Here is a 15,530-nt window from a genome sequence, read left to right on the forward strand (position 1 = left end):
GAGTGCCCGGGCGCCTCTCCCAGTGGGGTAACCCAGGAGATCCTGTGGGACACCCGGCTGGGTGAGCGACAGAATGCCGCGGCGGGATAACACAAGGCTATCCCGTGGGATACCCGGCTGGGTAAGGGGCAGAGAGCCCCACAGGCTCTCTCAGCGGGATAAGACCGGATAACCCGTAGGATACCCGGCGGGGGAAGCGGCAGACTCCTCTCACGGCCGCCCCGCCCCAGGCGGACCCGCTGTGGTCACGGCGCATGCGCGCAGGTCGAGGAGGCGGGACGGCGGCGCGCGCGGCGGTGGCGGTGGGAGCGGGTGAGGAGCCGGTGAGAGGAGCCGTGGCGGGCGGGAAGGAAGGACGGAGGGTAGTGAGGAATAGAAGGGGCAGACGAGCTTCTGCTCCGCTTTCTCGGTAGGAATCGGTCCGGGAGCGAAACCTGCCGCGGGTTGAGCCGCCCCCTACGCCAGGAGCACCCTCAGGCTCACACACGCGTGGCGGAAGGAGCCCTTAAGCCGCGCTCCATGGAGGCCGGGGGTCGTCGTTCCCCCTTAGCCAAGGCACGCCCGTGCCGGCCAGGGGGCTTGTAGGGCCTGGGGGGACGGAGAACCGTGCTAATCTCTTAAATTCAGCTATTTTTTATGCTAGAGTGTGGAAAGGCTGCCAGCTGTAGGTATTTTGGGACCAGTGAGTTGAGAGAAATCCTAGTAAATAATTAAGTTCCGCCATGAAGTTTAACTTGTGCTCTGAACAGCTTTACTCGCTCTCAGCCTGAAAATTGATTTTGGCACCTTCCTGGTCTGGGTGGAGTCAAACGTACAACTTTCCCCGGGCTGGAACATCCTGAATTCAAGCTTTGGCTGATACTTACCTTTTGTTATCATTAGCATTTAATCTAAATGAATTGTTTTGTGAACACGTTGCTCTAGGCGTCCTTTCTCTTGTGAGCTCGTGAATGGGCTTGCAGATTAAGACACCTGCGTATAACCAGTAGAGATGTAGGTTTTCATCCTGATATAAAAGCTGAAAATGGGCTGAGATGTGTGAAATGTTTGGTGAAAGTTGCCGTTTGCAGGGGTGTGTGAGAAGCAGAGACCCTGCAGTCAGCAGGCGGTTTGTGCTTCCACAGGGAAGTTTGCCTGGAAGTGGCCTTGGAAAGCTGAAGTGCTTTATGGCTTTAAATATATTTGGGACACAGTCAAGCCCTGTTCTCATGTAGCCAATGGAGCAAAAGGGCAGTCTTTTTTTTTTTTTTCCTTAAATTTACACAAGTTTTTCAGCCTTTTCTAGAACTTTTCCTCCACTTTTTTGTCCTTACTTTTAGAGGCTCCTGTTATAATTTTTTTCTTTTCATCCTTGAAATACCTAGCTAACTTTTTAGATAGCAGCCTTAATCAAGCTGTTTGGTTTTTTGTGTCTTCATTCCATTTTGAATAGATACAATGGAGAGAGATGCACAGACCCATTCAAAGCTGTTAAAATGGACCAAGGCTCATTGTGTGTATAGGAAATAGTTTGCCTGATACATATGATTATGAGTTGGTTTTTTATTGCCCCTGACAGCGGCATTACTTTGATTTCCAATACTTAATATGTGATTGACTTATAAATAAACTTATTTTTTAAGTTACTTCTGACTTAGTTTCTTGATATCTAACTATAGTACTTGTGTGTGATGTGATTACTTTTCTGCTTTTCAAGCAGGTGTAATAGAAGTACTGAATTACTTATGTCATCAGGGATATCCTTTTTTTCCTCATTAATTCCACTTATATTTCTGTTGATTCTACAGTCCCAGCTTTTACCTTAGAAGACACTGAAGGCAAAGTGTAAAAACAAAAGAAACAATATTTTCTCAGATCTATTTATGGAAATACTGACCAGAGATTGGTCCCAAAGGAACTTTATTTTAAGGTATTTCCATAAATACATTTATATTTACAAACCTCCTTGTACCCCAGTAGCTCTCCTGTTAGTGCAATCCACTACTCCATTTTTCTTTCAGAACAGTTTGTTTTCCCTTTACCTTGCAATTCCTGATTTCCTTCTGCTAACCTAGTACTTTTTTCCTGTGCTGTTTTACTTATAACCTGCATAGTGTATTTGTAAATACTTACACTTAAAACAATTGGGAGTGCTTTGTTTATTATCTTTGTCTTGATAACATGAAGATAATCCTGTCAGTTGATATCTTTATTGCCTTAATAAAATTTCTAAACTTTGTTTTTGATTGTCAGGTTGTGTTTGACAAAGTCAGAATCCAGCTGTTGGGGTCATTTCAGTTCTCTCTGCACATTGTCTGCTTCACAACAGGTAAAGGTACCATCTTTTGGAGGTGCAGACAAAGAATATCTTGGAGGAGTTTTTCTGTATTCTGTCATTAAAACCCAGCCTTGCCAGTGTTACAGCAGTCAAGAGCTTTGTTTTTCCTTATCTAGTCCTTGTCTAAAAGGTAGATTGGCATTGCTATTAGTTTTGTGTCACTGGTTTGGACTCCTACTATTTTTAAGGAGTATTTCCAGTCTTTACTATCAGTTGGATTTTGCTCACATGCCTGTGCTCCTTTCAAGATGGGGTTGGCATTCCTGTTAGCAGCCAGAGATCTATTACTGTGTCATCCTTATCTTTCCTTCTGTCCTACCTCTTTCCTGTTGTTTGTAAATCCTTGTTTATTGGCTGTTCAGGGAGGTGGTGATCTGTGACTAATCTACTCATTTTTATTCTCTTGCTAGTTTAAAATGTATATTAAACCAGAATTGAATGTGTAATTCCTCAGTTAACTAAACTAGGATAATTCTTGTATTGATTTGCTCACATGCTGTATACCTTTCCATTTTGAGTTGCTTTTTTGGGTTTTGTCTGGTGTGGAAATGTTTGTATAATGCCTTCCATAGTTAAATCCACTTTTACCAAAGTCTTTTAAGTCTGTCATAGTCACACCTTTATCTTGAGCTAGAATGTCTGTTTAGATTTTCTGTCAAACCCCGTTCCTTTTCCTTTTATGTGTATGGAAGCAGATGATAATGGAAACTTTTTCTTTTCCAGATAATTTCTTGTCTCTGCACCTCAGAAGGGTGTGCACGTGTAGGTGCCCAACTGCAGGAACATCAGAATGCCCAACCTGGAGCACCCAGCATACCCAGCAGCTGACCTGCTCCACTTGGAGGGTTTGGTGCCGTGCCGGGAGTCCCAGGTGTCCACGCTGCTGTCCATATTTGGCGAGGTAGTGCCCTGGTGTTCTGTGTCTGACTACAGCAAAGGCCTTCTGCTGTCTCAGGGGGAGAACAGAAATTTAAGGGTGCTTTTGTGATGTCACTGTGAGCATGCTTTGGTTGCCTCTTTGTTGAAGTTTTATTTTTTGTTACCGTCTTTAACATTAGTGTTGGAAGGTTAAAGGATGTCTTGCAGCTGGAAGGACCTAAACAAACTTACAGCTATTTGTGTCTTTGCCTCTCTGAATTCTGATTTTGCCCCAGCTCTCCTCTGTCTTTGCCAGTTATTACTAGGCAGTGCGTCTCTTCCTCCTAGACCTAAAGTTCTGGGGTAATTCTTTTCAGTGTCAGCGTAGAAATTCTGTTTGGTTTTGACCTCTTAATCTAATCTAAATGTCTGAATTCTAAGTACACTAAATTGTTCTGATTCTTAGTATTTTTGAGGCTGGTTGTAAGAGTTAGAAACCACTGGCTTGTTAAATGATTCTGTTACTGCTTCACAAAGCTGTGGTAAAAAGTAATGGGGATTTTTATCTGCAAGCTTATAAGCAGTTTGCTTGCAGAATGTCTGCTTACATTCAATAACAAACTGGAAATTAGTATCTGTTTTCTGTCTTTAATTATGGATACTAGTAATAGTAACATCAAATTACAGTATTCAAGTTTTATGTATGTTACAAGCATAGTGGACACAACTCTTCTTAAAAATAGATCAATTGTTTATCAATGTGCAGATACTCAATCCTGCATGTCTTGCACAAGAGTGTTTCATCTTGCCTAAATTGACTATTATTTTTCATTAAAAGTGTCAATTTTATTTTTGTATTCATTTTTAAGTCAATATACTTATATTCTTAGAAATTAAAACAAAAACTTGTGTTTTCATTTTCACCTGTGTGAAAACCTGTCAGATTTTCTCTTCAGAATGGAGAAAAATAATAATTCCATTATTTCCCTGCATCTTAAGAAAATGACATGAAATTAACAGCATCAGGACCATTACATGAATAGATACATCAAATATTACCTTGTGAAAGAAGAGCAAGCTTTACCATCTCCTCCTTCATGCCCTTTAATTATTTTCTGCTTGGTCCTAATGAAAAGAAAGGCAGTTTGTAGTGTTTGCAGAAGCTAGGGGAATGTATGGCTTGCAGTTTGTGCTTGCCAAGGTTTTGTTTCAGTTAGTTGACTAATTTGAATGAAAAGCCCACTCTGTGTGTGTGTGGTTTTGTTGTTTGTTGGAGCAGTTTCATTGGCAGTTATGTGATACTTGATTCTTGCAACTTACTCCCCAGCATTTCAGTAAAGATTTAACATAAAACTTGATCTTGCTGATTCTATAATAATTGCTGTTTGTATTTAATGCTTTAATTAGGAGATAACTTTTCTTTCAGGGGGAAAGTTCATTGTTAAATCTTTTATCTGTTGAATGAAAAGAAGAAGAATTGAAACAACAACAATTTTTTTTTTCCCCTTAGCGTCAGCAGTTTAGTTTTCCATCCATCTTTATCTATGGACACACATCTAGTGGAAAAACTTATGTGATGAAAACTCTTCTAACTACCTTACAGGTAAGAAGGGTCATGAAGGATATTGAATTTACACTTTATAACCACGGTTTCTCAAAATAGCCTCTACTTACTCAAAAGGGTTTGTTTCCTCAGCCATTTCTGCCTTCCTGATTCTTCTCCTCCACTTACTGTGTCATGAGTGCATCACTGCTCACTAGGCCACTTAGGATAAAATGAAACTGTGCATACTGAGACATAATATAAATTATAATAACTTTTTAAAGGAAGTTTAAAAAAGATAAGGAAAGAGGCAAATATTGTTCATCTTGTCGCCATGACTTAGCTTGAAGTAGCTCCATTGACTCCTTGTTTTAGTTTTTTTCCAAAACATGTTTTAAAGTCCTCCTAAGTTCAAGGGTGTCATTACAGAAATTTCTGTCTAGATCTGTTAATATCTCTGTCTTTGTCAGACATGAAATTCAGGGATTTAAATCCAATGACAGGTACTCATTTCATGCTTGAACCATTAATTTCTACAGGTATGTTTCTATAGCTTGGATATTGTCAGCTTGTCCAGAGTGACCTTATCACTTTATCTGCAGGTTTTATGCAGAAACCCCCTTGATTAACAATTCTGCAGAGGGAGAGGAGTAGGAGGCAGGGGTTTATGATCCTCTTGCATGAGGTTGCCTACTGAGCTGCCCTCTTGTAGCATCTCCAAAGGTGTGGCCAGGCCCTGGGAAGTGCTGGTCTGAGCAGCTCTCTGCAGAACTTCTTGTGCCACATGTGGGTGTCTGCTGTGTACTGTGGTGGTGTGAGTCACATCTGAGGCACCCAGCTTTCCTGCTGCTATGGAGGTGCAGCACTTGGAGTAGCTGCTTTGTGCTTTTTGGTGATGTAGCCCTTTCCTTTTAATGGTGCTCAAAATCATGGGAAAGCTTTTTATTATATGCTGTGTGAGTGGATTGCCAGCGTGTACCCACACTTCCCCACAGCTGCTGAATCATATTTCAGTAGGAAGACTGGAATGAAGTACTTGGATTTTTTTGTTTGCTATAGACAACCACATTCCTGCATCCCAGTGACTAATGTTTTCCAGAGGTTTTAATGTTCAGTGTGAAAAAGAGCATCTGCCTTACCAGAGATTATGGAGTTGTGCAGATAATTTTCTAGCAACCCTATTTTTAAGACATAGCTTATCTTGTTTTGCCTTAGGTAGGTTTGACCATTGATATTTTATGGGTTATAGTGCCTTCTATTTAAAGACAAATGACTGTAGATTTTCAATATTACTAAAGTTATGTGTATAATATATCTCATATTCTGTTTTTTTCACTCACTGTTTGCTTGGAAAGATCTGGTTTTCTGAAAATGTTCTGCACCATCATGCTGATGACATGAGTTTGATACAGAAGCTTACACTTTATCATTTGTCTGCATTGAATGCCAAAAGCATTCACAGTAGTTCTGGGGAGTGTGCTGGGGAGATTACTTCTTTTGAGATGTCTGTGTTTTCTAGACAGTGTAATTCATAATAAACCATTTTATGATACTGTTATGTCTTACAGTTGTCTAAATTTCTTTGATCTAAATGCTGTTTGGTTTTCTTTTTATGTATTGCTCACAATTTTTCAACATAGTTAAAGGATATGATGTGCTTCAGTGTTTAAAAATAGTTAGAAGGTATGCTTCCATTTGAAGATTCATCAGCTCTCTCTTCAGTTTGTGATACATAATATTTTGACTAGGTACATAATTATCTTTTTTAACAAGTTATTTTGGTATTTGCTTGCACTATATTCTGTTGGCAGGGTATGGTTTCTTTGGTTCTCTCATATAGAAGAGAAAACTCTTCCTGGAGTATTTACACTGAAAAAGCCAAACAGTTGTGTAATTTTTCTTGTTCTCTTCAGCTTCCTCATGTGTTTGTGAACTGTGTGGAATACTTTACATCACGACTTCTGCTAGAAGAAATTCTCACCCAGCTGCAGAGCTGTCCATCTGGCACAGAGCAGAGCTCTCCTGTGCGTTGTGACACTTTGAATGACTTTGTTCGTCTCTTTAAACAAGCTCTGGCCAGTCAGGAGCTTCAAGATCAAACATTATACATTGTAAGTCATTTCATTTTCATGTCCAGTCCCATCCTGCTAAGAGAGTATGAGTGATGGCTATTGATAATTTGTATGTGAAATGTGTGTTTTATAGGGCAGTTTGCACTAAATTTCTCACTAGAGCTCTTTCAGAACCTGTTGACAGATTCTTTCTGTTGGCTTACAGGCTTTAGGTGAGGTTCTGTTCTCCTCCTGGTTTTAGATTTTTTCCTACACACAAACTCTATAGCATAACTAATAATGAACATAAATTATACCACACATTTAAATTTAGGATGTAATAGTGTTGCAAAATCTTTAAATATAGAGAGACTATATTTGTTTTATTATTACCAAGTCATGCTTATCTGTTTCCTTGTGAAAATAGCATCACAAATGAGAAAGCAGAGGTGAGCAACAGGGCAGAAGGGAACATGGAGAATGCAAATGACAAGGCTTGGTTTGCTAGAATAGAACTTAAGGATAATAGTAAGGAATTAAAATGCATAACTTCCTCTATAAAAATGCTTTTGAGATCTTACATCTTCAGCTACACTTGTGGCCCTCAGAGACAGGACCTATAGTTTTAAAATTAGGATGGAAAAAAAAAAGACTGCAGTGAAAAAATTGGTGATATGCTCAAGTGGAATGAATAGCAGATTGCAGGAAAAATAATCAGAATTTAGGCTGCAGGAACAATTGAATCAGTGTAATACTAGAACCCTAGAATTTGATTTGTCTTCAGGGTTTTTTACTGTGATAATTTTAACTACATAAAGGAGTTGAAATTTGCAGACTACAACAGCATTTATTGTGCTGAGAGATGAACATGGAAACAAATTTCAGTCATACAAGAAGTCTGATGGAAGGAAATTATGAAAGCTGTAGTATTAGTGATGTGTAAATGTGTATATATATAGTGTGAACCTGCAGAATATTCAGACTGAACATTTAGGCCAGCAGTAGAAATTAAGGTTTTTTTAAAAAGAGTTGAAATTGATTATTTAAGAAAACAAGAACATGGGTAAGATTGATTGCTGTAAGAAACATGCAGTGTGGTTACCCAGGGTCATTAAGCTGTCAATGTGCCCATACTGCTTTGGGGTGCTTTTGCAGTCAAACAAGAAATTCATAATTATACTGAACATTCTTCATTCTGTCTCACAGGCTGTAGTTAAATGTGTTTTATTCCCATTTAAAAATACTTTGCCACTGAGTTAAATAACTTCATATCATGTTCAGTGGAAACAGTACTATCTCATGGTTTCCTATAGGTCACAAGGTTAATAAATTTGACATAATTCTTAGAAATGGAATGAAGGAAATAATGTACCAATGCTTAAAACAGATAAAAAGTTATAAATAGAAGTAGGTCAGCTGACTGTCACAAAAGTGATACTGACATTCTTCAGCAATTTCATAAACACAAAAATTTATCTCTCTAATAACATTCAGTGTATTTCACATAATACTTCTTGCAGTAAAAATCTTGCTTTCAGATTAGTATTTAGATTAAAAACTATTTTACATCATTAAAGAATTCTTCATGTATTTTATGAAAATTGGCATCACACAGAAAATTAGAAAGTTCTTGAACAATGGTTGTAGAAAGTAAAGCTTTAAAATAACTACAAAGCTTCAATTGAATCATGAAAATAGTTGTTGCCTCAGAAGAATTAAGTATTAAATTAGTATTTCAGTTGCATTCTGCATGGGAACAGGAATGGAAGAAATCAATTCATGTTTATTAACCTATGTCATCTGGATTTATTGTAGAGTGGTTTAAATTGAGACTGATGGAAGACCAGCATGCTGGTGACATAAACTGGCAGTGCTGACTTATTCCATTTCATTTTAGGAGTAAATAATGTAATATTTCAGCTCAATTAACTCAGAGTAACTCAAGATGAATATTTACTTTCAAGCAAAGGATTCTAAATGTTTCTCTTAACCCAAGCATAGGTGCTGAATGCTTGTGATTACTTATGAAAAATGAATTTATTCATTTTAACTACCTGAAAAATTGGAGTAGACATAACTTGTTGCCATTCATAGATTTACAATATACACTTTACAGAAGTATCAAGCTACTTTTTAAATGTAAGTGAGCAGCCAGTATTAGAAAGTATAGGCTATTTTAAAAAATTGAAGAGTGGCAAGTCTATATGGACACCAAAGAATGACACATAGATTTATAGACCTGGAGGAAGGCTGTTTCTATGAACCACTGGACATTTTCCTGTAAGTAGGAACTGTAGTGTGCCATTTAACTAAAAAATATTTTATGCTTAGATCAAGACCTTAAAGCTTTGTGTTTGGTAGCTACAAGTCACTGGGTCCAATAAGCAGTATTTTATTAGTAAAAATACATAGCCACTCTTTGGTCTGTAGTGTAAAGCACTCTTCATTCCTGAAGCCACATATTACATGAACCACATGCAGATCTCAATATAAAATCATATATTGTATTTTTTAATAAATTCACTAAGTGTGAGATATTGATGCAGAGATAGTTCTTTCAGATTTGTGTGGTGGGATTCTGAAGTAATATTTTCAGAAAATGTTTGGTTGTTCACATAAAGTTCTTTTCCTTATTGTGGGCAACAGAAATGATAGATGTTGTATGATTTTCATGGCAAGAAGATATGTAATAGGGTAGAAAACATAGTTTTCTACAGACCTATAGTTTATATCTCAAGAGTAATAATTCTAAAGAAGTAACGAGCTTCAGAATTTAGATTTATATTGCAAGTAGCAAATAAGCTGCAAAAGAAATGTATTTCTATTCTCTTTTTTCATTTCTGTCAAGATTTTAGGTGTGCTGGAAATACACATTTTTTTGCTAAAGTGTTACCATGGATGTCTTCATGCTTCTGTTTTAATTCTTCAGACTCTAAAATGTTATTTGCTTAAGATGTTTCTTGTTTAAGCTGTGCATATGCTACATCTGTTACTGCTATGTGAGGTTTGCATACAATAAATCCTGTAAATTCCTAGGCTGCAAACAATGGCAAGAAAAGTTTCTCTCAAAATTCAGAATACCAGCTCTTATTTGTTTCTGAAAAATCATATAATGGTAGGAAAACACAACTCTCCTGGAGTAAGCATGTGGTTACAGTCTTACTGTACTACATGAAAATTTGAAACATGAGAAGAATTTTGGAAAAAAATGGAGGTTTCCATAGTTGTTAAGGATATCATGACTTTGTTGTGATATTCCTAACTGGATTTAAATAATAATTCTTCCTGCCATAAGGCATGAGAATGTTGCTTGTCTAGGGACTGTATGCTTTTTTAGATGCAGAGCTGCTTGGGCTTCCTGGAAGCACATTTGAAGCAGTAATCTCTCCAATTCAGTTCCCAGCAGCTAAGAATTCATTTTAAATCCATGTGAGAGTGGGAGTTGAGTTTGTCTATATAATATCATTGTTTTGTTGAAAGGTTCTGGATAGAGCAGAACAGCTGAGGGAAATGGAAGCAAACATCCTGCCAGCATTTCTTAGGCTTCAAGAGTTGGTGAGTGTTTGGAAAGAAATTATTGTATGTGTCCTGCCTGTTGAAAGTAACTGAACATGTGGAGCCTGTACATCCAGGCTCACAGATCAAGATAAATGATTCTTTAGATGAGAAAAGTTGAAAAATTAAGCCCCTCAAAACTCCCTCAAAACAGTGGTCAAAACTAGAAACCAAACTAGAATCTAAAAACTGTGAGATTTTTATTAGCCCCTTTGTTTTTTTTTTTAGTTGTGGTTAATGGTATCTTATTTACAATGTTTGATGTGTAGAATCTTTGAATGTTTGTGTCAGATATATAGCTGTCTTTTCTAGGTTATTTGTCTTTTTAAGAATGAGATTTTCAGGAGACTACCAGCTGTTTCATTTGGCTGGTGCTGCACAGCTCAGCAGCTGTGAATGTGCTTTGACTTGCTAGAGAGTTTTCTCACACTTCTCCTGGAATTGTGCCTCAGTAAGTTTCTGATTGGAGTAAACCATAGTGTGCTTTCCTTTCTTGCTTCTGAGGCATCAAAACTTTTGCCTTGAAATAAGCAAAAATGGTTCATTCCCTGAAAAGAAACTGAAGACAAAACTGTAAGATGCTGGTACTTTGAAATATCTGAACATGTAAATAGCTGAAATTATGCTTGTTATCTCAAGCTTTTGTGTGGTGCTCTTAATCTTCTGGTCACATTGATTTCTCTACTGAATGAAGACTGATTCACAGCTGTGTTCTTAATCCTGACAGCTGGTGCATTTTCTGCCTCTTTTTGTCTGCTCTGCCCATGTTCTGGACTAGGCTGCTCCTGAAGCAGAAACAACCTGTTCTGCAGGGAAGGGAGGCAGACTTGGGTCTGTAATTGCTGTTCAGGGATCAAAACCCCATAGACTAAGATTTATATATGGCAGAGGAACACTCCCAGATTGAAAACTAACCTCCAGACAAATCTGTTGTCTTCAATGCTGATATTCCAGTTGCTTAAATTCTGGATTCTGGACTGAGGCTTTTTAAAACAGTTGTGCAGCCAGTGTTGCAGAGCAATGTTGTAGGAGCAAATCTCTTGCATGTCTTCCTTTCCTGGAGTGAAAGGAGGCCAGGAACACCTCTAGTAGTAGTGAAGGATACAGTGGGACTGGCAGCTCAGTGCTGAAGAATAGGTGATGGATGCTTGATTTCTCTGAGGACTGTGGTGACGAGTACTGAAGTTCTTCATCTGGATGATCAGTCAGGAAGGGAGCTGAGTGTATATTAGCACTTCTGTCAGCTGAAACATTAGGAGTTCTGGGAGAAGAAACCAGCTGAAAGAAATGCAGAAAGGTACTTGTTGAAAGGAAAGAAAATTCTTACGTTCCATAAAAACAAAGAAGGAACAGTAAAGAATATGGGTGAGTGCGGCTTCACCAAGAAGTGGAAAAGTAACTAAAAAAGAAGATTTTCATTATATTTCAGGGAAGGGAATAGCATTTAAACGTCTTTCAAGTCATTCACAGCACTGTCAGTTCAATCAGGTCCCTTCCTTTTGTTTTATGGAGGTGCCTTAATAGTTTTCAAATGTCTTTCTTGAAGAACAATATTTAAAAGCATCTTTTGTTAGGCAGAATTTTTAGTATGGTTGCAAAAACCTTGCAAAGAGGAAAATGGCACTTTATCTTCACAGGTAGTTTTAGCTTCATATTAAGTAGCTAATATTTTGAAGGGTTGCCAAAATAAAACAATGTAATTTTTAATATGAAGCATTTTGTTACCTATTGATCAAAACATCCAATCAGAATCAGGCATTCTGTCAATAAAAACTTTATTACAAAAATATATTACTATAAACAGCTCCACTGTTATTAACTAGTAAAACAGTTGGGAGAGTAAACAGGTAATATTACATTTTTAGTTTGGGAGGTCTGTGTGTTTGTCTTTAAAGACCAGATTGACTTTTAAATAAAGTAAAAGATATCTTGGTTCTAGAGGCACTGAGTTTTCTTTTTACTTTTTAACTTTTTCTGTTTGCCCTAAAGATCTCTGTTTAATTACTGAAGTAAAATGTTCTCTTAATTTTGGGGTGGAATCTACTTGGTATTATATCACCCCAGAAAGCTTACATGTCAGTGAAATGGCAGGGGTTGGAGACAAATATCATATAATTATAAAGATTTGCAAATGTATGATCTGCTTGATTAGGCCAGCTGAAGCTTTAATGCAAATTACTAGTATAGAAATAAACTTTAAATTTAATGATTTTTGAAACAGAAGAGTCAGAAGAATAATTTTTTGATTGATGCTCTAACATGCACTGGATTTTTGTTATTTCCCTGCTTGTCACTCTCTCATGTGGTTTTTTCTTTCCCTGTGTAGACTGACAGAAATGTGACAGTCATTCTGCTCAGTGAAATAGTGTGGGAACTGTTCCGTCCAAACATTGGCTGCTTTGAGCCATTCACCATGTATTTTCCAGACTACAGCATAGGTAAACTCATTTTTTAATCTGCTTTTTGGGGATTATATAACACTCTGTCAAAGGACATTCAAAAGTTTTTTCCAGGTTTATCAGTGCCTTTTACAGAACCCAGAATATGTAACAGCTACTGGAATGTACAAGTCTGTATTCACACAACCTGTAAAGATCTTGTCTTTTTCCACTTTCCAGAACATCTCCAAGGGATGTTTTAATTCAATTACATTTGCTGGTTCTTCAAATCAGTGTAGCTTTTGGTGGATTTTGTTGGGGTTTTTTAGTGATGGGTATTGTTTGTTTTTCCAGAAACGTGGTCGATTTATTAAGTTGGCTTGAAAACAGCAAAATTTATTTTTGTTTAAACAGGACATCTGCAGAAGATCTTGTCTCAGAATCATCCCCCAGAATATTCTGCAGATTTCTATGCTGCATATATCAATATTTTGCTTGGTGTCTTCTACATGGTCTGTAGGGATCTGAAGGAACTTCGGCATCTGGTGAGATGAGCTTCTTGAGAGTTGCTGTTTTGTTTTGTGATCTTTTTTCCAAATGAAAGTCTAGACTTATTGTTGAATGTGGACAAAGGAATAATTAGAGATTATAGAATGGTTTGGGTTGGAAGGGACCTTAAAGGTCAAGTTCCAACTCCCCTGCCATGGGCAGGGACACCTTCTGCAGGTTGATCAAAGCTTCATCCAGCCTGGCCTTCCAAACTTCCAGGGCTGGGGCATCCACAGCTTCTCTGGCAGCCTGTTTCAGTGTCTCACCACCTTCATAGTAAAAAAGTCTTTCTTATATCTGGTGTAAATTTGCCCTCCTGAGAATGTGTTAGCTTAAAATGTAGCTGCCTTTAAAATCCATAACAAAAGTTGCAGTTGTTTTGTGGCTGTAAAGGGCTTCCAGTGTTGTCTAGTTTTCTGGTAATCAATTGAAAGTACTTAGAAAAAGGTGTTTTAACCACATAATGTAATAGTAAACAAGCTTAACAGAAGAGAATTAAGTTACTTGATGTTGACATTTGTACAAGCTTATTAACAATTACCAACATTATCTTAATCCAATTATTTAATTTCCTGTACGAGGAAATTTTACAAGTTTGATGTTATCAGTGAAGAAATCAGTGCTCCAGAGATGATCTGAATGTTCTGCCTGTGTTTCCCTCAGGAACATGCTGCTAAATTTCAGCTGAACTTATCTGTTCATATAAAACCATACAGGTTTTGTATGCAAATGAGATTGCTGGAGACAGAAATGGAAACCAGGGTCACAGTTCTTGCAGACATGTACTTGAGGGCTCTGCTTATGAGAATTTCATTAGGTTTAGATGCACTGTTTGATTGGGCAACACTATGAAAATACTTATGTGATTGGACCCTAAATACTTGGTGGTTGGCAAGTCTCTTCCATAGAAGATAGTGACAGACACAACTGAATGCAGGCTTCTGACCTCCTTAGTGTCTAATACACTCTAAATGTGTATGCTGTTATGTGTGATTATTAATAATACATTCTGGAATTTTATTAGATTTATATATGGAAGTTACAGTTTGAGTTTTGTATATTAGCACAGAGATTTATGAAAGTGCAGTAGGACAAAAAGAGAATCTTTTTCTGAGGATTGGTATTTTACAAAATTCTGTGTGATATTGATTAAAACATTTTAGAAGAAAGTCTTGCTTATAGTGTTCTCAAAAATCTCTTAATCTTACTTTAGGCAAAAGGAGTTAATTTGCATATGGAATATGCTAGCATGTTTTTAAAGAAATAATTTTTGAAAAAATAAATCATTTCTGCTTGTGTTTAAGTGTGCTGAACTTCTCCTGGAATGGAAAGTTTTATCTGAAAATGAAGGGAGAAAGAAAAATTCATTGTAACATTTTTATTGCATTTATAATGATAAATTATTATGTTAGTTAAAAAAAATGCAATGTCTGAGTATGATAAACAGGTCTTGCTGAGCTCAAAGCCATGTAACCTGTGATAGATTACTTCTGTTTGTATTTTATAGTACAAAAATGTTGCCATTTGCGACAGTATAATGTTTGTAAGCAAGTGGCATAATTATTGACTTAAAAGGATTTGTTGGCTTTGCAAAGGAGATAATTACCCTGCTGGTTATACTCTGTAGCTGGATCAGATGGATTGTACTTTAATGTGTTCCATTTCTGCTTTCTGTAGGCAGCGCTCAATTTTGCCAAATACTGTGAGCCAGTGGTCAGAGGGGAAGGTAAGGCTGTGTCTGTAATTTGAGAGGTGTGTGAGAGTGCAGGTGCTGTTCAGTGGGTTTTGGTGAAGACTTTGCTCTGATCCTTGTGCTGTGGTGGCACGGTGGTGTCTCAGGTCACAGCAGCAGTGCTCACTCCAGTTGTACCCAGTCATTAGCACTTGCAGCAGAAGCAGTACCTGGTATTTGGTGGTGGTGTTTTAGGAAGCAAAGGTGGAAATACCCTGAAAATTTTCCTGCTTCCTATTAGTCTTTCTCCTCACTCAGCCATCAGGACTTTGACAAAGTAATGGGATAAGTTATTTCTTTGTCAAGCTAAGAGAAGAAAGAAACCAAGAGGAGAGGTTTTGTCAAGCTGATAATCTTGAGATTATCTCAGAACAGTCACAGAGAAACAGCCTCGTGTGGCAGCATGTGCTTGCTGGATGGATGGTGATGGTGCATCATCCTAAAGCAGCAGGTCAGAGTCAGGCTGTTAGACTGTGTCATGGCTGTGACTGTTCAGGTGTCAGGGATGAGTTTTGGTGGTGTATGAGTTAAATGTTAACAGAGTTGA

General features: G+C 37.7%; 1 protein-coding gene across 1 annotated transcript in view; it reads left to right on the top strand.

Moving 5' to 3' along the window:
* The first annotated feature begins 280 nt into the window (after positions 1 to 280).
* ORC5 (origin recognition complex subunit 5) overlaps positions 281 to 15,530 on the top strand; it is a 70,685-nt gene continuing 55,435 nt past the window's right edge. Inside the window, exons 1-9 of the mRNA XM_058805244.1 lie at positions 281 to 312; positions 2,233 to 2,308; positions 3,041 to 3,218; positions 4,686 to 4,778; positions 6,632 to 6,829; positions 10,250 to 10,324; positions 12,651 to 12,762; positions 13,117 to 13,247; positions 14,929 to 14,977. Of these exons, the coding sequence (XP_058661227.1) occupies positions 3,108 to 3,218; positions 4,686 to 4,778; positions 6,632 to 6,829; positions 10,250 to 10,324; positions 12,651 to 12,762; positions 13,117 to 13,247; positions 14,929 to 14,977 (769 nt within the window). The 5' untranslated portion in view covers positions 281 to 312; positions 2,233 to 2,308; positions 3,041 to 3,107. The remainder of the gene's footprint in view (positions 313 to 2,232; positions 2,309 to 3,040; positions 3,219 to 4,685; positions 4,779 to 6,631; positions 6,830 to 10,249; positions 10,325 to 12,650; positions 12,763 to 13,116; positions 13,248 to 14,928; positions 14,978 to 15,530) is intronic.

Source organism: Ammospiza caudacuta, chromosome 5 (genome assembly GCF_027887145.1).
Source record: "Ammospiza caudacuta isolate bAmmCau1 chromosome 5, bAmmCau1.pri, whole genome shotgun sequence".
In the NCBI taxonomy this organism is placed as follows: domain Eukaryota; kingdom Metazoa; phylum Chordata; class Aves; order Passeriformes; family Passerellidae; genus Ammospiza; species Ammospiza caudacuta.